Source organism: Geotrypetes seraphini, chromosome 3 (genome assembly GCF_902459505.1).
Source record: "Geotrypetes seraphini chromosome 3, aGeoSer1.1, whole genome shotgun sequence".
Taxonomy (NCBI): domain Eukaryota; kingdom Metazoa; phylum Chordata; class Amphibia; order Gymnophiona; family Dermophiidae; genus Geotrypetes; species Geotrypetes seraphini.
The window spans coordinates 260,464,715-260,486,408 of NC_047086.1; the positions used below are offsets into that span (position 1 = coordinate 260,464,715).

The 21,694-nt window shown below is 40.5% G+C and overlaps 1 protein-coding gene across 4 annotated transcripts in view; it reads left to right on the forward strand.

Annotated features, from left to right (window-relative positions):
* The window catches only part of FEZ2 (fasciculation and elongation protein zeta 2), a 248,001-nt gene that overhangs the window by 182,763 nt on the left and 43,544 nt on the right, over positions 1-21,694 (forward strand). For 2 of the 4 annotated variants that reach the window (XM_033936550.1, XM_033936551.1), the window contains one exon: positions 21,519-21,594. In XM_033936550.1, the coding sequence (XP_033792441.1) occupies positions 21,519-21,594 (76 nt within the window). Of the gene's footprint in view, positions 1-15,736; positions 16,306-21,518; positions 21,595-21,694 lie in introns of those variants that run through there. The other 2 variants (XM_033936552.1, XM_033936554.1) reach the window with 2 other exon arrangements.

The following is a 21,694-nucleotide window of genomic DNA, read 5'->3' on the forward strand; positions in this document are numbered from 1 at the left end:
AAGCTATATTGCACTGATGGGCTACATATTACTACAGCAGGAAAAAGAAACCTTGCAGAGAAATTTAGACAATATTTTTCTAGGCATTTAAACTAGAAGGTGGGGGTGGTGTATGTACGAAGGACAATTATAGAGACCACCCCCGGCAAAAGAAAAGATGTGATAGTAGTAAAGGCTGCAACATAAGCAATATCAGCAACTCATTTCTTAGTATTGCAACGGAAAGTGAAACGACACAAAAATCCATACGAAAAAGGAGATTATCGCTGAAAAATAGCTGGAAAGCGATGACCACAAATGCTCGCAGTCTAAGCAACAAAGTTCATGATCTGCAAGCCCTGATATTAGAGGCAGATCTAGATATTGTTGCTATCACAGAGACATGGTTCAGTGAATCACATGGATGGGATGCAAACATACCGGGATATAATCTTTTTAGGAAGGACAGAGATGGTCATAAAGGTGGAAGAGTAGCTCTCTATGTAAAGATCAATATCCAAGCGACCGAAATGCAAGGGACCTGGGGAGAGGAAGAAGCGATATGGATTGCTCTGAAAAGAGAAGATGGAACTTCTATCTACGTGGGTGTAGTCTACAGACCTCCGACTCAATCGCAGCAATTGATAAGGATCTGATTGTAGATATCCAAAAGTTTGGAAGGAAAGAGGAGGTTCTGCTGTTGGGAGATTTCAACCTGCCGGATGCGGACTGGAATGTTCCGTCTGCGGAATCGGAAAGAAGTAGGGAGATTGTGGATGCCTTTCAAGAGGCTCTGCTCAGACAAATGGTGACGGAACCCACAAGGGAAAAAGCGATATTGGATCTGGTCCTCACAAATGGAGAGAGTATCTCTAATGTTCGAGTGGGTGCTCACCTGGGTAGTAGCGATCATCAAACGGTTTGGTTTGATATAACGGCTAAAGTGGAGAGCGGCCGCACGATACTTAAAGTCCTAGATTTCAAACGTACGGACTTTAATGCAATGGGAAAGTACCTGAAGAAAGAGCTGTTAGGATGGGAGGACATAAGAGAAGTGGAAAGACAGTGGTGTAAGCTGAAAGGAGCGATAAAAATGGCTACGGACCTTTATGTGAAGAAAATCAATAAAAACAAGAGAAAAAGGAAGCCGATATGGTTCTCCAACCTAGTGGCTGAGAAAATAAAGGCGAAAGAGTTGGCGTTCATGAAATATAAAAAAAACCAAGAAGAGGAGAGCAGAAAGGACTACAGGGTGAAACTGAAAGAAGCCAAGAGAGAGATACGTTTGGCGAAGGCACAGGCGGAAGAACAAATGGCTAAAAATGTAAAAAAGGGAGATAAAAATTTTTTCAGATATATTAGTGAAAGGAGGAAGATAAAAAATGGAATTGCTAGGCTAAAAGATGCTGGGAACAAATATGTGGAGAGTGATGAGGAGAAAGCAAATGTGCTAAACAAATACTTCTGCTCTGTGTTCACAGAAGAAAATCCTGGAGAAGGACCGAGATTGTCTGGCAAAGTTACATGAGAAAATGGAGTAGATTCTGCGCCGTTTACGGAGGAGGGTGTTTATGAGCAACTTGAAAAACTGAAGGTGGACAAAGCGATGGGACCAGACGGGATCCATCCCAGGATACTAAGGGAGCTCAGAGAGGTTCTGGCGAGTCCTCTTAAAGACTTGTTCAACAAATCTCTGGAGACGGGAGTGATTCCTGGGGATTGGAGGAGAGCAGATGTGGTTCCTATTCATAAAAGTGGTCACAGGGATGAAGCAGGAAACTACAGGCCGGTGAGCCTCACTTCAGTTGTTGGAAAAATAATGGAAGTGTTGCTGAAAGAAAGGATAGTGTATTTCCTTGAATCTAATGGGTTACAGGATCCGAGGCAACATGGCTTTACAAAAGGTAAATCGTGCCAAACGAACCTGATTGAATTTTTTGATTGGGTGACCAGAGAGCTGGATCGAGGACATATGCTAGATGTAATTTACTTGGATTTCAGCAAAGCCTTTGATACAGTTCCTCATAGGAGGCTGTTGAACAAACTTGAAGGGCTGAAGTTAGGACCCAAAGTGGTGAACTGGGTCAGAAACTGGCTGTCGGACAGACGCCAGAGGGTGGTGGTTAATGGAAGTCGCTCGAAGGAAGGAAAGGTGACTAGTGGAGTCCCTCAGGGTTCGGTGCTGGGGCCAATCCTGTTCAATATGTATGTAAGTGACATTGCTGAAGGGTTAGAAGGAAAAGTGTGCCTTTTTGCAGATGATACCAAGATTTGTAACAGAGTAGACACCGAAGAGGGAGTGGAAAATATGAAAAAGGATCTGCAAAAGTTAGAGGAATGGTCTAATGCCTGGCAACTAAAATTCAATGCAAAGAAATGCAGAGTAATGCATTTGGGGATTAATAATAGGAAGGAACCGTATATGCTGGGAGGAGAGAAGCTGATATGCACGGACGGGGAGAGGGACCTTGGGGTGATAGTGTCCGAAGATCTAAAGGCGAAAAAACAGTGTGACAAGGCAGTGGCTGCTGCCAGAAGGATTCTGGGCTGTATAAAGAGAGGCGTAGTCAGTAGAAGGAAGAAGGTGTTGATGCCCCTGTACAGGTCATTGGTGAGGCCCCACTTGGAGTATTGTGTTCAGTTTTGGAGACCGTATCTGGCGAAAGACGTAAGAAGACTTGAGGCGGTCCAGAGGAGGGCGACGAAAATGATAGGAGGCTTGTGCCAGAAGATGTATGAGGAGAGACTGGAAGCCCTGAATATGTATACCCTAGAGGAAAGGAGAGACAGGGGAGATATGATTCAGACGTTCAAATACTTAAAGGGTATTAACGTAGAACAAAATCTTTTCCAGAGAAAGGAAAATGGTAAAACCAGAGGACATAATTTGAGGTTGAGGGGTGGTAGATTCAGGGGCAATGTTAGGAAATTCTACTTTACGGAGAGGGTGGTGGATGCCTGGAAATCGCTTCCGAGAGAGGTGGTGGAGAGTAAAACTGTGACTGAGTTCAAAGAAGCGTGGGATGAACACAGAAGATTTAGAATCAGAAAATAATATTAAAGATTGAACTAGGCCAGTTACTGGGCAGACTTGTACGGTCTGCGTCTGTGTATGGCCGTTTGGAGGAGGATGGGCAGGGGAGGGCTTCAATGGCTGGGAGGGTGTAGATGGGCTGGAGTAAGTCTTAACAGAGATTTCGGCAGTTGGAACCCAAGCACAGTACCGGGTAAAGCTTTGGATTCTCGCCCAAAAATAACTAAGAAGAAAAAAAAAAAAATTTAAATTGAATCAGGTTGGGCAGACTGGATGGACCATTCAGGTCTTTATCTGCCGTCATCTACTATGTTACTATGTTACTATGTTTGTACGGAATCTATCCCCTTTTAACTTTAGTGAATGCCCTATCATTCGCTCCACCTTGGAGAGGGTGAACAATCTATCTTTCTCTACTAAGTCTATTCCCTTCATTATCTTTAATGTTTCGATCATGTCCCCTCTGTCTCCTCTTTTCAAGGGAGAAGAGGACCAGTTTCTCTAGCCTCTTGCTGTACGTCAACTCCTCTAGCCCCTTAATCATTTTTGTCGCTCTTCTCTGGACCTTTCGAGTAGTACTATGTCCTTTTTCATGTACGGCGACCAGTGTTGGATGCTGTATTCCAGGTGTGGGCGCACCATGGCATGATAACCTTCTCCGATCTGTTTGTGATCCCCTTCTTAATCATTCCTAGCATTCTATTTGCCCTTTTCGCCGCTGCCACCACCGCACATTGCACGGACGACTTCATTGACTTGTCTACAAGTACTCCCAAGTCTCTTTCCTGGGGGTCTCTCCGAGTACTGCACCGGACATCCTGTTTTCGTGTATAAGATTTTTGTTACCGACATGCATCATCTTGCACTTATCCATGTTGAACCTCATTTGCCATTTCACGGCCCATTCCTTGAGTGTGCTTATGTCTCGTAGGTCTTCGCAATCCTTCTGTGTCCTCACTACTCTGAATAACTTTGTATCGTCCGCAAATTTAATCACTTCATTTATAAATATGTTGAAGAGCTCAGGCCCGAGCACCGAATCCTGCGGCGCTCCACTCGTGATGCTTTTCCTATCCGAGTATTGTCCATTTACCCCCACTCTCTGTTTCCTATTCACCAACTAGTTTTTAATCCACATGAGTATATCACTCTCGATTTCATGGCTCGAAATTTTTCAAAGTAGTCGTTTATGCGGGACTTTGTCGAACGCCTTCTGAAAATCCAGATATACAATGTCAATCGGGTCACCCTAGTCTATTTGCCTGTTTACTTCCTCGAAGAAGTGTAGTAAGTTTGTCAAGCACGATCTTCCTTTGCTGAAGCTGTGCTTTCTGGTCCTCATCAGATTGTGTCTGTCAAGGTGATCAATGATGCAGTCCTTTATCAGCGCCTCTACCATCTTTCCCAGTACTGAAGTCAAACTCACTGGTCTGTAGTTTCCCGGATCTCCCCTCGAATCTTTCTTGAAGATTGGCGTAACATTTGCCACTTTCCAGTCTTCCAGAATCCTTTCTGATTTAATTGACAGATTGACTATTAGTTGAATCAGTTCAGCTATAACCCCTTTCAATTCCTTGATTACTCTCAGGTGGATGCCGTCTAGTCCCTGGGATTTATCGTTTTTGAGCCTATCAATCTGCCTGAATGCCTCTCAGTTTCCTGTCTTCATTTCCTGTGTATAGCCTGTCTGCTTCCGGTATATTGGATATATCCTCATTGGTAAATACAGATGCAAAAAAATGTGTTCAGTTGTCGGCGATGGCTTTGTCTTCCTTCTGTACTCCCTTTATTCCCAGGTCATCTAACAGCCCCACTGCTTCCTTCGCGGGTCGTTTCCCCTTAATATATCAAAAGAACGGCTTAAAATTTTTTTGCCTCCTTGGCTATTTTTTCCTCATAGTCTCACCGCCTTATGGCACTTGCTTTGATGTTTGTACTTTTTCCAGTTTCTGTCCGTTTTTGTCCTTTTCCATTCCTTAAACGAAGTCTTCTTGTCTCTGATTGCTTCCTTCACTGCAAGAATTTTCTAATGTTTTGCAATTAAAATTAAAGGCAAAGAAGTTAAGAGTAATTCACTTGGGGAGTAGCAATACAAGGGAGCCATATGTGCTAAGAGGTGAGAGACTAATATGCACAGACAGGGAGAGGAACCTTAGGATGATAGTGAAGAAAGGAGGTGTTGATGCCCCTGTACAAGTTGTTGGTGAGGCCTTACTTAGAGTATTGTATTCAGTTTTTGGAGGCTGTTTCTTTCTTTCTTTTTTTTTTTTTATAATTCTTTATTATGATTATTCATTACAATAATAACAAATATTCATGAATATCCACAAAAAACTCTCTATAAAATACATTGAAACATATATATGAAAATAAATCAACTTGATCTAGTCCACATTTAAATGGTCGCTAGAACTTAGACTAGGAAATCAGCTCTTACATATTCTACGAACACGGACAGGCTAAATTGGCTTACTTTATATTTCATTCATCTTCCTCCCGATTGAAAATAACAGAAATTAAACTTTTAATAAAGGTTTCTCCTTAATAAAATCTTCTAGCTGGATTGGTTCAAAAAACACATATTTATCACTTCCATATGATAAAAGGCATTTGCACGGAAATTTTAAAAAGAAAGTAGCTCCAACTGCCAAAGGTTTATACTTTAGCTGAAGAAATTGCTTTCTTTTAAGCTGTGTATGTCTTGAGAAATCCGAAAAAATTATCACTCTTTGACCACAAAACAGATCTTATTTATTAAGAAAATATAATTTCAAAACAGCTTGTTTTTCAAGTTCTGTCTTAAAAGCCACCAACAAAGTAGCACGTTTACTAATTGTATCCTTAGAAGATTCAAGAAACTGTGATACATTCAAACTGTTAGGTGAAACTAATTGGTCCATACCACCTTCTTCAGCTATCTCCTTGGAAACTCTTGGAATGTAGTAGAGGTTATCAACTTCAAAGGTATCCACTTTAGTATAATGTAGTATTTCCCTCAAATACATTTTCAAGAGTTCTATGGGAGAGAGATAATGTGTTATAGGAAAATTTAAAAGACGATGGTTTTTAGATCTAATAGAGTTCTCCAGTTTCTCTAATTTGTCATGTATTATCATACCATCTTTAATATTAGAGGCAGCATTAACCTGTAAAGTATTAACCACTCGATCTAATTTCTCCAGTTTTTTTTTTGCTGTTTTTTCAGATTTAATTTCATACTCATTAATTTTAACAGTAACATCTGATGAAAACTGACATAAATTTGACACACTTTTTTGTAAGGATGACTCTATTCTATTGACAACTATCCATACATCGTTTAGCGTGATCACTTTATCTCTGGGTTGAACGTCTGGGTTCATCGCTGTACTCATTGTACAGGGATCAACCTATGGGACCTCCCATAGGTTGACCTTGAACCTCCAGTCCAGAAACTATAAAAGGTTGTAGGGGCGAGACTACTCCCTCAGCCTAAAGGGAAGAGTCTACTGCCCCAAGAGAAAGTAGTGGTGGAGGAGGTGGTGAAGGTTCCCCAGAGGATATAGAAGCAGCTTGAATATCTAATGTTACCTGCTCTTCTACTTGAGGCAAAACAGGAGTCACTAGATGATGATCCATTGGACCCGTCAAAGTAGATGGAATTACTTTAGCCTTCCTCTTGCCCATCATAGAAGGATTCGATATAGCTGCTTAATACTCCTCATGGGCTCCGAAGGGGCTCAAAAGGGGCAAATCATGCCCTTTCAGCTTGCAACCCGGGGCTCGCAACTGCGGCCCTCCGATGATTTAGCAAAGCCGGCAAGGACCCTCTCAGCTGGCTGGGGCAACTGGCTGCGGGACTACCTGTCCCGGTGGAGCAGTGCAAAGCAGCACTAGCGGCAGATGTCCTCTGTGGCCCTCCGACGATTTAGCAAGGCCGGCAAGGACCCTCTCAGCTGGCTGGGGCGGCTGACTGCGGGACTGCCTGTCCCAGTGGAGCAGAGCAAAGCAGCACTAGCGGCCGAGGCTGTATCTTTCTAATGATGCCAAATAGAGAATGACAGGGGTACAAATTTTTCCCCACCCCTTCAGGAACTCAATTTCCTCGTTCCGTCCCTGTGAGTTTTGTCCTTATCCCTGGCCCGTTCATGTAAGCTCTGCCTTAACCGCACAAGCCTCAAACACTTATAATTTTAAAGTGTTGAGGTTTGTGCAGATGAGGACAGAGCAGGAATGGGACAGAGATGGGAAAATGAGTTCCCACAGGGATGGGGAAAAATTTGGCCCTGTGTCATTCTTGAATGCCAAAAGTTTGAAGCAGTCAGAAGGAAAGCTACAAAAATATGGCATAGGGTTTGTGCCAAAAAACATACAAGAAGAGACTAGAAGATCCTATGTATACCCTAGAGGAAAGAAGATACAGGGGAGATATGATACCAGTGTTTAAATACTTAATGTAATGTAATTTATTTCTTATATACCGCTACATCCGTTAGGTTCTAAGCGGTTTACAGAAAATATACATTAAGATTAGAAATAAGAAAGGTACTTGAAAAATTCCCTTACTGTCCCGAAGGCTCACAATCTAACTAAAGTACCTGGAGGGTAATAGAGAAGTGAAAAGTAGAGTTAGAGGAAAAATAAAAATAAAATAAACATTTTAACAAGACAGCATTGATCTAAATACTTTGGAAGGTAGAAGAGAGGAGAGAAAGGAATAGAAGCAGAAGGGGGAGCCGTTGAACAGTAGAATTCTGGAGAAATTTAAATGATAGAAATAGAACAAAACAAAGACAAAAGGCAAAACAATAGATAAGATTAAAGATAAATCATAAGCTGGAAAGAAAAATAAAATAAAACTTTGTCTTCAATCCACGGTTTCAGCGTCAGTGATGAAGTGGAGCAAGTAAGTTTAGGAGGAGCGATTGACGTTTCCAGAAAGGGCTTCTTCAGGGAAGAGACTTGGCAGACAGTCCCAGGATGCCTATGTCTCCTCCCCTGTGATGTTCTCCCATCCATGCATTCCCTCCCAGACACACTGCCCGTGCCCCAGCCGCTCCAAGGAGGCTGCCCCAGATGAGGCCCACGGTGAATGCAGGATTCTCTCCTCTGCGGGAAAGCCGCCCGGAGCCGACAGTCGATCTTCTTAGCGGATTGCATGGGGGGAAGAGTTCACACTCTTGGTAGGATCGGGTCTGTGTGCTCTCGGTGGTTGTGGCTGGTCTCGTTGCTGCTTAGGTGTAAAAGCAGTTGATCTCCACTGCTGCTGATATTTAAAAGCAGGCAGATTGATCTCTCCAATGGACTGCAGGGGGAGGAGTTCATACTCCTGGCAGGATCGGGTCTGTGGGCTCTTGGTGGTTGCGGTAGGTCTCGCTGCTGCTTGTATGTAAAAGCAGTTGTTTTTCTACTGCTGCTGATATTTAAAGCAGGTAGATTGATCTCTTAAACGGGATATAGGGGGAGGAGCTCACATGCCTGGTTGGATCGGGGCAAGGGCTCCTATTATAGGCTGCTTAGGTGTAAAATCAGTTGATCTCCTACTTCTGATAATATTTAAAAGCAAGCATATTGATTTTTCCAACGGAATGCTGGGGGAAGAGCTTACTTGTTTGGCTGGATCAGGGCAAAGGGCTCTCGGTAGTGGTGGCTGGTCCTGTTGCTGCTTAGGTGTAAAAAACAGTTGATCTTCCTAGTGGACTGCAGGGGGAGGTGGAGCTCACACTCTTGGCTGGATCGGGTCTGTGTGCTCTTGGTAGTTGCGGATAGTTCCGCTGCTGCTGAGGTGTAAAAGCAGTTGATTTCCCACTGTTGCTGATATTTAAAAGCAGGTAGATTGATCTCTCCAATGGACTGCAGAGGGAGGAGCTCACATGCCTGGCTGGATCGGGGCAAAGGGCTCTTGGTAGTGGTGGCTGGTCCTGCTGCTGCTTAGGTGTAAAAGCAGTTGATTTTCCTAGCGAACTGCAGGGAGGGTGGAGCTCATATTTTTGCAGGACCGGGACTGTGGGTTTTTGGTGGGTTGGTCCCGTTGCTGCTTAGGTGTAAAAGCAATTGATCTCCCACTGCTGCTGATATTTAAAAGTATATTAAAGGTATTAATATAGAAACAAATCTTTTCCAGAAAAGAGAAAACGGTAAAACCAGAAGACACAAATTGAAGTTGTGGGTTGGTAGACTGAGGAGTAATATCAGGAAATTCTTTATCTCAGAGAGGGTGGTTGATGTCTGTAATGTCCTCCCATGGGAGGAGATGGAGACAAAATGGTGATCTCTAATTAGAAAATGAATGTTGTTAAAAAAACAAAATTTAAAATGGTTGCATGTGTCTGTGTCAAGTGGTGCTTAGATGGCAATTCGGATGTGTTGAACTAAAACCGGTACTGGGCAGACTTGTACAGTCTGTGTCCCATATATGGTGTTTAGGTTGGGCTGGAGAGGGTTTCAACAGAAACTCCAGTAATTTGGAACATGAGGCCAATATTAGGCAGACTTTTATGGTCTGTGTCCCACAAATGCCAAGATGGTTCGGATAGGCTGGAGTGGGCTTTGATGGCAACTCCAATAGATAGAATCTTAGGACAGTGCAGGTGGATTTCTACAGTCAGTCCCAGAAATGTCAAAGAAAGACTATTTAATCATGAATTGATAGTGAGTGTGACTATTGGGCAGACTGGATAGACTGTTCAGGTCTTTATCTGCCATCATTTACCAAAATGGGGGTCTCTTTTTATATTTGAGTCTCTCATCTCTCCATACCACCCGATAATCAGAATTTTTTCTTCAACCCCACTCCACCGTCCTGCAGTAGTCCTCTTCACTATCACTATCACCTCCTCCACCCTCCCCTGCAGCAATCAACAATTCTTCCAAACCCCTTCTCCCCACCAACACTGCCACAGCAGCCAATATTTCCCACCTCCGCCACCTCCCCCACAATGCTCCACAAATCAGTTCACTTACCAGCATTTGCTTCCCCAGCAGACACTGGCAAAGTTATGTGCTGATTGAATCGGATCAGGGCCTTGAGCATCTGCACATACTCAAGGATTGCCATCTCCTGCCATCCCCTTCCCGTTCAAGGCCTTGCTCCGATTCAGTAAGCACATAACTTTGTCAGTGTCTGCTGGGAAAGCAAATGCCAGTAAGTGAAGAGCTGATTTGCAGGTGATCGGGAGTGGGGTGGGGGGTAGAAATGTTGGCTGCTGTGGTAGTGCCAGTGTCGAGGGACCCTAGGGAAAGGGGATGCAGGGGGCTTTAATATACATCTTGATATAGAACAAACTAAATTACTACGGATTAAGCTGCTCATTTGTTGATTATGGTGCATCTTTTAATCTGCCCTGCTTGTGTTTTGTTGTAAAGCAGTATTTGTCAATCCTTTTGTGACAGTGACCCCATGATTGCAATCATGTGAACCCACCAGAGATATAGAAAGAATAATGCACCTATGGGGAATGCAACCAGGTTGTGACATGAAGTGCGGGTTTTGTGACCCATATTAAAGTTTGGGAAGTTCTGTTATAGGGCAAACCTTTGATAGGACTAGTTATATATGTATGAATGGCTATTGATATTGCCTACAGTTTTTATAAACTGTGAGAATATCTGGAAATTGTGATATGTTATACATTTGTTTTCTAGACAGTATGCTTTTTGAATATAAATCAGTATATTTTGGCTGTGATTTTTTTATGGTATTTATATGAATTACCAATTGTATAGTAGTATGGTATTTTCACATGTACAGTCGTGTGACAAAATTAGAACACCCCATGAAATATTCAGTTCTTTCTTAAGAAATGTTCACATATCAATGTCAAATTGTTTTTTTAAATTTATCTCTGGAAAAGAAAGTGATGTAATTGCAGGTAAACAACAAATATTTTCCTCAATAAACTCATGAAACAAAAGATATCCACAAAAATGTGTATTCTAACTAAGGAATAAATTATGACACCCCAACATATCCTCCCATTTAAAGTGGCTCAAATCACATACAGGTGTATCACATTAGGTGCAGACTTGTACGGTCTGTGTCTGTGTATGGCCGTTTGGAGGAGGATGGGCAGGGGAGGGCTTCAATGGCTGGGAGGGTGTAGATGGGCTGGAGTAAGTCTTAACAGAGATTTCGGCAGTTGGAACCCAAGCACAGTACCGGGTAAAGCTTTGGATTCTCGCCCAGAAATAGCTAAGAAGAAAAAAAAAAAAATTTTTAAATTGAATCAGGTTGGGCAGACTGGATGGACCATTCGGGTCTTTATCTGCCGTCATCTACTATGTTACTATGTTAGGTGCACATGATTAGAACATCATTACTCAGCATTTTGAAGGAGGTTTGCCCTACTTAAACCATTTGCTCATGACTGCTGTGGTGAGGACTTAAGAAAGAAGATTGTAGCAGCTTATAAATCTGGTAAGGGATTTAAAAAGATCTTGAAGGAATTTGACATTAGCCATTCCACGGTCCGTAAAATAGTGTACAAGTGGAGGACTTTCTAAACAACTGTCAACATGCCCAAGTCTGGCCGTCCAAGCAAGTTGACTCCCAGAGCAGACCACAAGATGCTAAGAGAAGTTTCCAAAAACCCTAAAATGTCATCATGGGACCTACTGCAGGCTCTTGCTACTGTTGATGTGAAAGTGCATGCCTCTACAATCAGAAAGAGATGCACAAATTTAATTTGCATGGGAGGTGTGCAAAGAGGAAACCTTTGCTCTCTAAGAGAAACATCAAGGCCAGACTGAAGTTTGCCAGACAAACACCAGGATGAGTCTAAAATTGAATTATTTGGACACCAGAAAAGAGGACATGTTTGGCGTACACCAAATTCAGCATTCCAAGAAAAGAACCTCATACCATGTGAAGCATGGAGGTAGAAGTGTCATGGTTTGGGGATGCTTTGCTGCAGCAGGACTTGGCCAACTTACCATCATAGAATCCACCATGAATTCTACCGTGTATCAGAGGGTGCTTGAGGAACATGTGAGACTATCTATAAAAAAAATGAAAGCTGAAGTGGAACTGGACCCTGCAACACCAGTAAATCTACCAAGGACTGGCTGAAAACTAAGAAATGGAGAGTCCAGGAGTGGCCGAGTCAAAGTCCTGATCTTAATCCCATTGAGATGTTGTGGGGTGATTTGAAATGGGCTGTACATGCAAGAAACCCCTCAAACATCTGACAGCTGAAAGAATAATGCATTGAGGAGTGGGCCAACGTTCCTCAGACTGATGTCAGAGACTGGTAGATGGCTACAAGAAGCATCTCACTGCAATTATTTCAGCCAAAGGGGGTAACACTAGCTATTAGGGTATAGGTTGTCCTAATTTATACCTCAGAATACACATTTTTAGTTTTGTGAGTAAATCAAGGAAACATTTTGTTGTTTACTAGCAAGTACATCACTTTCTTTCCAGAGATAAATAAAAAAAGATTTGACATCGATATGTGACTATTCCTCAAGAAACATAGAAACATGATGGCAGATAAAGGCTAAATGGCCCATCTTGTCTGCCCATTCACAGTAACCATTATCTCTTTCTGTCTCTGAGAGATCACACATGCCTTATCCCAGGCCCTCTTGAATTCAGACACAGTCTCCATTTCCACCTCCTTCTCCGGGAGACTGTTCCGCGCATCTTTCACCCTTTCCATAAAAAAATATTTCCTCAGATTACTCCGGAGCCTATCACCTCTTAACTTCTTCCTATGCCCTCTCATTGCAGAGTTTCCTTTCAAATGAAAGAGACTCGACTCATGCACATTTATATTATGTAGGTATTTAAACGACTATATCTCCCCTCTCTCGCCTTTCCTCCAAAGATCTTTAAGTCTGTCCCCATATGCCTTATCACAAGACCACACATTATTTTAGTAGCCTTCCTCTGGACCGACTCCATCCTTTTTATATTTTTTTGAAGATGTGGCCTCCAGAATTGTACCACTAACTCAAAAACTATCACCCAAAGTGGCTCTGAAAAGTATGCTACCAAAAATTATACAAAAATACCACTTATACTAGTGTTACACCCACATACACTTCTTTTTTTCTTTTTTTCAATTTTCTTTTTCTATTTTCTTTTAATTATTTATCAACACTTTCAATAAACTTTTCAATTCACTCAGGAAAAAGCCTCAGAGTAGGAGCCCACGTACAGTCCAATCATAGACTTTACTTCCAGCGTGGTTTTTTTTGCTCCGTGGTTCCAGTCATTGGCTAAAAAAACCTGAGACTCAGTTTTATTGCTAAATAGTCTAAAATATTTCTATATTACTGAATTATCTAAAAAGTTTCTATCATAAATATCTTAATCAATCTTAGCAAACGCTACTTCTTTTTTATCAGTACTGGTTGTGAAAGCAACACTATTGTAGTTTGAAAAAACTAGCAACCAAGCACTTATCTTATTTCAGCGTTCATTTGGTATGTTGTCATGCTACCAGTTCATTGCCGCTGCCTGCCAACGTTTCGCGGATAACACATTTAATCCGCTGCTTCAGGGCTACTGGCAGAAGCATTCAAGCATTGTGCTCAACTGTACATACTGCGAAAAGAGAAGGAAACACGCTTAGTAACTTTCCTAATCCTACTTCACATTTAACAGAGTGTAACTTACTGTTCTCAGCTGCACAGGAGTTTTTCAAACCGAGGCAGAATAGTCCCGGCTGTCATTATATACTCTAGCAATCATATGCTGACAAAGGACGTTATATTACGTATTGACGTCATAGTTCCCGACGTTAACCCTTAACGGGAGCGATCATTCAGTAAAAGTGCTGCCATTCAATATTTCTATTAAGCCCATAGGGGGCTAGAGAGCCCAATCGATCAATCCAGCGTTGTTCTCGCTGGGCAAGATATCTCTTGAAATTCCCCCCTCTCTTACTTTGATGAACAATTTCGATGATTATAGCTTTGAGAGAGAAAAAATCATGATTATTTTCAACACAATGCCTAGCTAAAGGGGCTCCCAGAACATGATTTTTGATGTTACTTTTATGTTCCGTCAGTCTGATGTTAAATTTTCTTGAGGTTTGCCCCACATATATCATCTTACAAGGGCATTGCAGAGCATATATTACACCTTGCGATTTACAATTCGAGAAATGTTTTAGATCATACTGCTCATTATCCTTTGGATTGTGGAATTTGTTAGAAATAATCATTATTTTACACATTTGACAATCACCACATTTTTGATGTCCCAGGTATACTGTGGCTGTATCGATCTGCTTCACAGGGAATGATGAAGGACAGAGAAGTTCTTTAAGATTTTTATTTCTCCTATAGGCAATCCGTAGATGATAATTCTGAAACACTCCTGCAATCTTCAGAATCTCCCAGTGTTTCCTTAGGGAACGAACAGTCTGATAACAGTTCCCTGAGTAAGTAAGCACACAGGTCATAACCGAATCCATTCCAGATTTTGTACTGTCTTTAGGAGTTAATAGGGATTCCCTATGGTTATAGTATGCCCTCTTATAGGCAGTTCTTACTACTGCCTCAGGGTACCCCCGTTGCATAAACTTTTGTTGGAGCTCCTCTGCTTGTCTTCTAAATTCATTATTAGAAGAACATATTCTCCGTAGTCTCAAGAATTGAGAGTAAGGTAAACTCCTTTTTAGAGCTGATGGATGCGCACTAGAGAATAGCAGTGCAGAGTTGCAATCTGTGGGCTTAAAATGTACTGCTGTATCAAAAGAATCGTCTTTAATTTTGATTTGAACATCCAAAAAAGAGATCTGTGACTTGCTATATTCATGGGTAAATTTTACTTTGGGATGACATTCATTGATATACCTCAAAAATTGAAGAAGTTCATCCTCTTCACCATTCCAAATGAAAAAAATGTCATCGATGTATCTCATCCACGTCTTAATCTTTTTAAAGTGTCCAGAAGGATATATCCATTGTCTCTCGAAACTATCCATAAATAGATTAGCAACAGAAGGGGCCATAGTGATCCCCATAGCAACCCCTGACTTTTGATGAAACAGAGTCTCTTCAAACATGAAGAAACTACCAGTCAGTACTAGTTTTGCAAGGGACATCAAAAATTCAGTCGAACTCTAGGCTGATTTCTTTGATTTAAAGTTTCTGTGAGAATATCTAACGCTTCATCCTGCGGAATGATTGTGTACAGAGAGCACACGTCAATGGTAACAAGCAGAGACCGGGGGTCAGAGGACATCTCATTTAATTTTCTAAGAAATTCCGTCGTGTCCTGAATATAAGCTTTCGTCTGTTTAACGAAAGGTTGCAGGAATTTATCAATGTAGATCGAGGAGGCTTCCAATAGAGCGCCCCGGTTAGATACAATAGGTCTGCCTGGCGGGGCGGATGTTGATTTGTGGATTTTAGGAAGCAGATAGAGAATTGGGATCTTTGGATATAAAACATTCAAAAATCTGAATTCTCTCCTAGTTATATATCCCTCATCTAGAGCTACTTTAGTCAACGCATTAATTTCCAGTTGCATATTTTCAGTCGGGTCAGATGAAAGGCAGCACTTTTACTGAATGATCGCTCCCGTTAAGGGTTAACGTCGGGAACTATGACGTCAATACGTAATATAACGTCCTTTGTCAGCATATGATTGCTAGAGTATATAATGACAGCCGGGACTATTCTGCCTCGGTTTGAAAAACTCCTGTGCAGCTGAGAACAGTAAGTTACACTCTGTTAAATGTGAAGTAGGATTAGGAAAGTTACTAAGCGTGTTTCCTTCTCTTTTCGCAGTATGTACAGTTGAGCACAATGCTTGAATGCTTCTGCCAGTAGCCCTGAAGCAGCGGATTAAATGTGTTATCCGCGAAACGTTGGCAGGCAGCGGCAATGAACTGGTAGCATGACAACATACCAAATGAACGCTGAAATAAGATAAGTGCTTGGTTGCTAGTTTTTTCAAACTACAATAGTGTTGCTTTCACAACCAGTACTGATAAAAAAGAAGTAGCGTTTGCTAAGATTGATTAAGATATTTATGATAGAAACTTTTTAGATAATTCAGTAATATAGAAATATTTTAGACTATTTAGCAATAAAACTGAGTCTCAGGTTTTTTTAGCCAATGACTGGAACCACGGAGCAAAAAAAACCACGCTGGAAGTAAAGTCTATGATTGGACTGTACGTGGGCTCCTACTCTGAGGCTTTTTCCTGAGTGAATTGAAAAGTTTATTGAAAGTGTTGATAAATAATTAAAAGAAAATAGAAAAAGAAAATTGAAAAAAAGAAAAAAAGAAGTGTATGTGGGTGTAACACTAGTATAAGTGGTATTTTTGTATAATTTTTGGTAGCATACTTTTCAGAGCCACTTTGGGTGATAGTTTTTGAGTTAGTGATACTATTATATTACCCCTCGTATAGACAGAATGGCACAAACCTGGCAAAGTGGTTTAAGTTTTAGTGCTGATTTCATTAGCTCAGTATTAGATTCCTCCACACCCTTAAATTGGGAACAGTCGATGATGAACAATTCTATTTTATGGGATGAGTTAGGTGTACTATCTAAACGATACATTAGAGCTGAACTACACGGAGCAACGCTTACAGAATACTGTAAGAAAGAATATATTCCTAGAGGTTTAAGAGTTTTTAAAGAACCTCAGATGTTTAACGATGACCTTGAATTTAATCAACAATGGATCTCTATCCTGAATAAATGCTCTCTGGATCTGATGGTTCTACTTATTGACCGGACCAAGAAAGCCATGACTTCTATCAAGCTAGAGATTGAAGATAAGCTAAAAATCTTAAAAGAAAACTCTAATGATGCTGAATTCAAAAGACAGCAAGATAACATGAAAATTACAGTTGATAGTTTCAGAGCAGATGTACAAAAAGACAAGTATAAGAAATTCAAGAGAGATGAACAGGATTATCTGCAACATCAAGTATATCCTTGGCTAAAGTCTAAAGGAATAGATAAATCATCCTCTGAGAAGAAGGTCACTTTTGATCAAACCTCTGGATCTTCATATTCAAGTTCTACCTCTGATGAGGATTTTTTAAACCACAGACCAAGGCAGCAAAGGGGACGCCGGCGGAGAGGCGGCGGTCGAGGTCAAAATTCAAATCTAAACCAATATCAATACCCAAATCAAAGGCCGCAAACACGTTCACAAAGAGGACAGAGATACCCGTAAAAGATAGACGTAAGATGAAAAAGAATCAAATGCATGCTAATGATCAAACAGATGGAGTATCTATACTTAATTTATCTAAACACACTCTTACAGTTGATGAACAAAAATTATTATCTAAAGGCCTTTCTTTTGTCCCAACATCTAGTACTAATAATTTCCAAACAAGAATAGATGTAGAAAAATTTTTCCGGGTGCTTAAGATTAAACATTTTTTTTCAAAGTCAGATTCTGATGGCACAGTAAAGGATGTGTCAATTGTAACCCCGAAGTCCACATGGATCCCGCCAGGCCCGAGTGATCCGGTTCTTGAAACTTTTCATAAATTAGTTTTGGCTGATATTGATAAGTTTAAACACAACGAAACAATACATAATAAATATAAACAACAGTTTAACCTTAACAAAAAAGAACGGGCAGCGATTAAAACTCTTATGGCAGACGAGGACTTGGTGATACGAAGAGCAGATAAAGGGGGTAAGATCGTCCTGTTAAATAAGGACTCTTATTTAAAAGAAGCATATAAACAACTGTTGAGTGAAGATTATATGATCCTTTCATCTGACCCGACTGAAAATATGCAACTGGAAATTAATGCGTTGACTAAAGTAGCTCTAGATGAGGGATATATAACTAGGAGAGAATTCAGATTTTTGAATGTTTTATATCCAAAGATCCCAATTCTCTATCTGCTTCCTAAAATCCACAAATCAACATCCGCCCCGCCAGGCAGACCTATTGTATCTAACCGGGGCGCTCTATTGGAAGCCTCCTCGATCTACATTGATAAATTCCTGCAACCTTTCGTTAAACAGACGAAAGCTTATATTCAGGACACGACGGAATTTCTTAGAAAATTAAATGAGATGTCCTCTGACCCCCGGTCTCTGCTTGTTACCATTGACGTGTGCTCTCTGTACACAATCATTCCGCAGGATGAAGCGTTAGATATTCTCACAGAAACTTTAAATCAAAGAAATCAGCCTAGAGTTCCGACTGAATTTTTGATGTCCCTTGCAAAACTAGTACTGACTGGTAGTTTCTTCATGTTTGAAGAGACTCTGTTTCATCAAAAGTCAGGGGTTGCTATGGGGATCACTATGGCCCCTTCTGTTGCTAATCTATTTATGGATAGTTTCGAGAGACAATGGATATATCCTTCTGGACACTTTAAAAAGATTAAGACGTGGATGAGATACATCGATGACATTTTTTTCATTTGGAATGGTGAAGAGGATGAACTTCTTCAATTTTTGAGGTATATCAATGAATGTCATCCCAAAGTAAAATTTACCCATGAATATAGCAAGTCACAGATCTCTTTTTTGGATGTTCAAATCAAAATTAAAGACGATTCTTTTGATACAGCAGTACATTTTAAGCCCACAGATTGCAACTCTGCACTGCTATTCTCTAGTGCGCATCCATCAGCTCTAAAAAGGAGTTTACCTTACTCTCAATTCTTGAGACTACGGAGAATATGTTCTTCTAATAATGAATTTAGAAGACAAGCAGAGGAGCTCCAACAAAAGTTTATGCAACGGGGGTACCCTGAGGCAGTAGTAAGAACTGCCTATAAGAGGGCATACTATAACCATAGGGAATCCCTATTAACTCCTAAAGACAGTACAAAATCTGGAATGGATTCGGTTATGACCTGTGTGCTTACTTACTCAGGGAACTGTTATCAGACTGTTCGTTCCCTAAGGAAACACTGGGAGATTCTGAAGATTGCAGGAGTGTTTCAGAATTATCATCTACGGATTGCCTATAGGAGAAATAAAAATCTTAAAGAACTTCTCTGTCCTTCATCATTCCCTGTGAAGCAGATCGATACAGCCACAGTATACCTGGGACATCAAAAATGTGGTGATTGTCAAATGTGTAAAATAATGATTATTTCTAACAAATTCCACAATCCAAAGGATAATGAGCAGTATGATCTAAAACATTTCTCGAATTGTAAATCGCAAGGTGTAATATATGCTCTGCAATGCCCTTGTAAGATGATATATGTGGGGCAAACCTCAAGAAAATTTAACATCAGACTGACGGAACATAAAAGTAACATCAAAAATCATGTTCTGGGAGCCCCTTTAGCTAGGCATTGTGTTGAAAATAATCATGATTTTTTCTCTCTCAAAGCTATAATCATCGAAATTGTTCATCAAAGTAAGAGAGGGGGGAATTTCAAGAGATATCTTGCCCAGCGAGAACAACGCTGGATTGATCGATTGGGCTCTCTAGCCCCCTATGGGCTTAATAGAAATATTGAATGGCAGCACTTTTACTGAATGATCGCTCCCGTTAAGGGTTAACGTCGGGAACTATGACGTCAATACGTAATATAACGTCCTTTGTCAGCATATGATTGCTAGAGTATATAATGACAGCCGGGACTATTCTGCCTCGGTTTGAAAAACTCCTGTGCAGCTGAGAACAGTAAGTTACACTCTGTTAAATGTGAAGTAGGATTAGGAAAGTTACTAAGCGTGTTTCCTTCTCTTTTCGCAGTATGTACAGTTGAGCACAATGCTTGAATGCTTCTGCCAGTAGCCCTGAAGCAGCGGATTAAATGTGTTATCCGCGAAACGTTGGCAGGCAGCGGCAATGAACTGGTAGCATGACAACATACCAAATGAACGCTGAAATAAGATAAGTGCTTGGTTGCTAGTTTTTTCAAACTACAATAGTGTTGCTTTCACAACCAGTACTGATAAAAAAGAAGTAGCGTTTGCTAAGATTGATTAAGATATTTATGATAGAAACTTTTTAGATAATTCAGTAATATAGAAATATTTTAGACTATTTAGCAATAAAACTGAGTCTCAGGTTTTTTTAGCCAATGACTGGAACCACGGAGCAAAAAAAACCACGCTGGAAGTAAAGTCTATGATTGGACTGTACGTGGGCTCCTACTCTGAGGCTTTTTCCTGAGTGAATTGAAAAGTTTATTGAAAGTGTTGATAAATAATTAAAAGAAAATAGAAAAAGAAAATTGAAAAAAAGAAAAAAAGAAGTGTATGTGGGTGTAACACTAGTATAAGTGGTATTTTTGTATAATTTTTGGTAGCATACTCTCCAGAATTGTACACCATATTCTAAATGAGGTCTCAACAGAGTCTGTTACAGAAGCATCAATACCTCCTTTTTCCTACTGGCCATATCTCTCCCTATGCAACATAGCATCCTTCTAGTTTTCACCATCACCTTTTCAACCTGTTTGGCCACCTTAAGATCATCACATACAATCACATTGAAGTCCCACTCTTTTGTCATGCACATAATTTCTTCACCCCCTAAACTGTACCGTTCCATTGCGTTTTTGCAACCCAAATGCATGACCTAGCATTTCTTAACATTAAATTTTAGCTGCCAAATTTCAGACCATTCTTCAAGCTTTGCCAGGTCTTTCTTCATGTTGTTCACACCATTCGGCGTGTCTACTCTATTGCAGATTTTGGTATCATCCACAAAGAGGCAAATCTTACCCAACAACCCTTCAGCAATATATCATTTATAAAAATGTTAAAGAACAGGCCCAAGAACAGAACCTTGAGGCAGACTATTGGTAACATCCCTTTCCTCAGAGCGATCTCCATTGATCACTACCCTCTGTCGCCTTCCACTCAACCAGTATCCTGATTTTTTCACATGACTGTATCACCAAGTTGGATCTACTGCAGCTACAGTGTCTCTCATGAAGTCATCTTCTCTGGACATCATATGCAGAACAACATCTTGGTCTTTTACTTCACACTACAGCTTAGGCCTGTATTTACAATTCATTTGGTCAAGCTGTGCTTCTCACCTTCGACTAAAGTCTTTCCTAGGCAGCAGGATAGATCAGGCATAGTCACTGCTTGAGAGCTGCATTGCTTCTTGAGTTACCAGTTAATGAAGAGTCTAAGGAGACTGCTGAACACAGGAAGGCTTGTGTATCCTTGGAATTTTATATTATTCTGAGCTCTAGGTGAGTTGTTCTATTGTGCTTCCTTCCAATGGTGTTATTTATTTTTCTGCCTGATCAAGCCTGCTATCTAAAGAAACATATTACAGATGAGAGAATCTATGTTTTTAATTTTCCATATTTATTAGTATTTAAAAGAAAAAAAATCATAGTGAAATTCAAGATAAATCATATGTGATATCCTTTTATAAAAATGTCTATCTAAAACACCAAAGGCTATAATGGGAGAAAAACCAGATAGATAATGGGTTTAGCTGACATATATTTATGCCCCTAGTACAAGTTATTTTATAAACACAGAACCTACTGTATTATGTGCAATGGTGTACAGCAGTGTGAAATATTAGAGGGAGTGTATATACCAAAGTAATTGATTAGACTTGCTCAATAGATTGTTTATTTTACAGTATTTAACAACGGTCATTCCTTATGAAAGAAAAAATGGACCACCATCTGTTGAAGATCTGCAAATTTTAACCAAAAGTGAGTAAATAGATGCTGAAATTACTATTAATTTTCTATATTCATTTAATTCCATTATTTGAAAATTTAACTGACCTTTACAAAAGCACTGGGCAAGTTG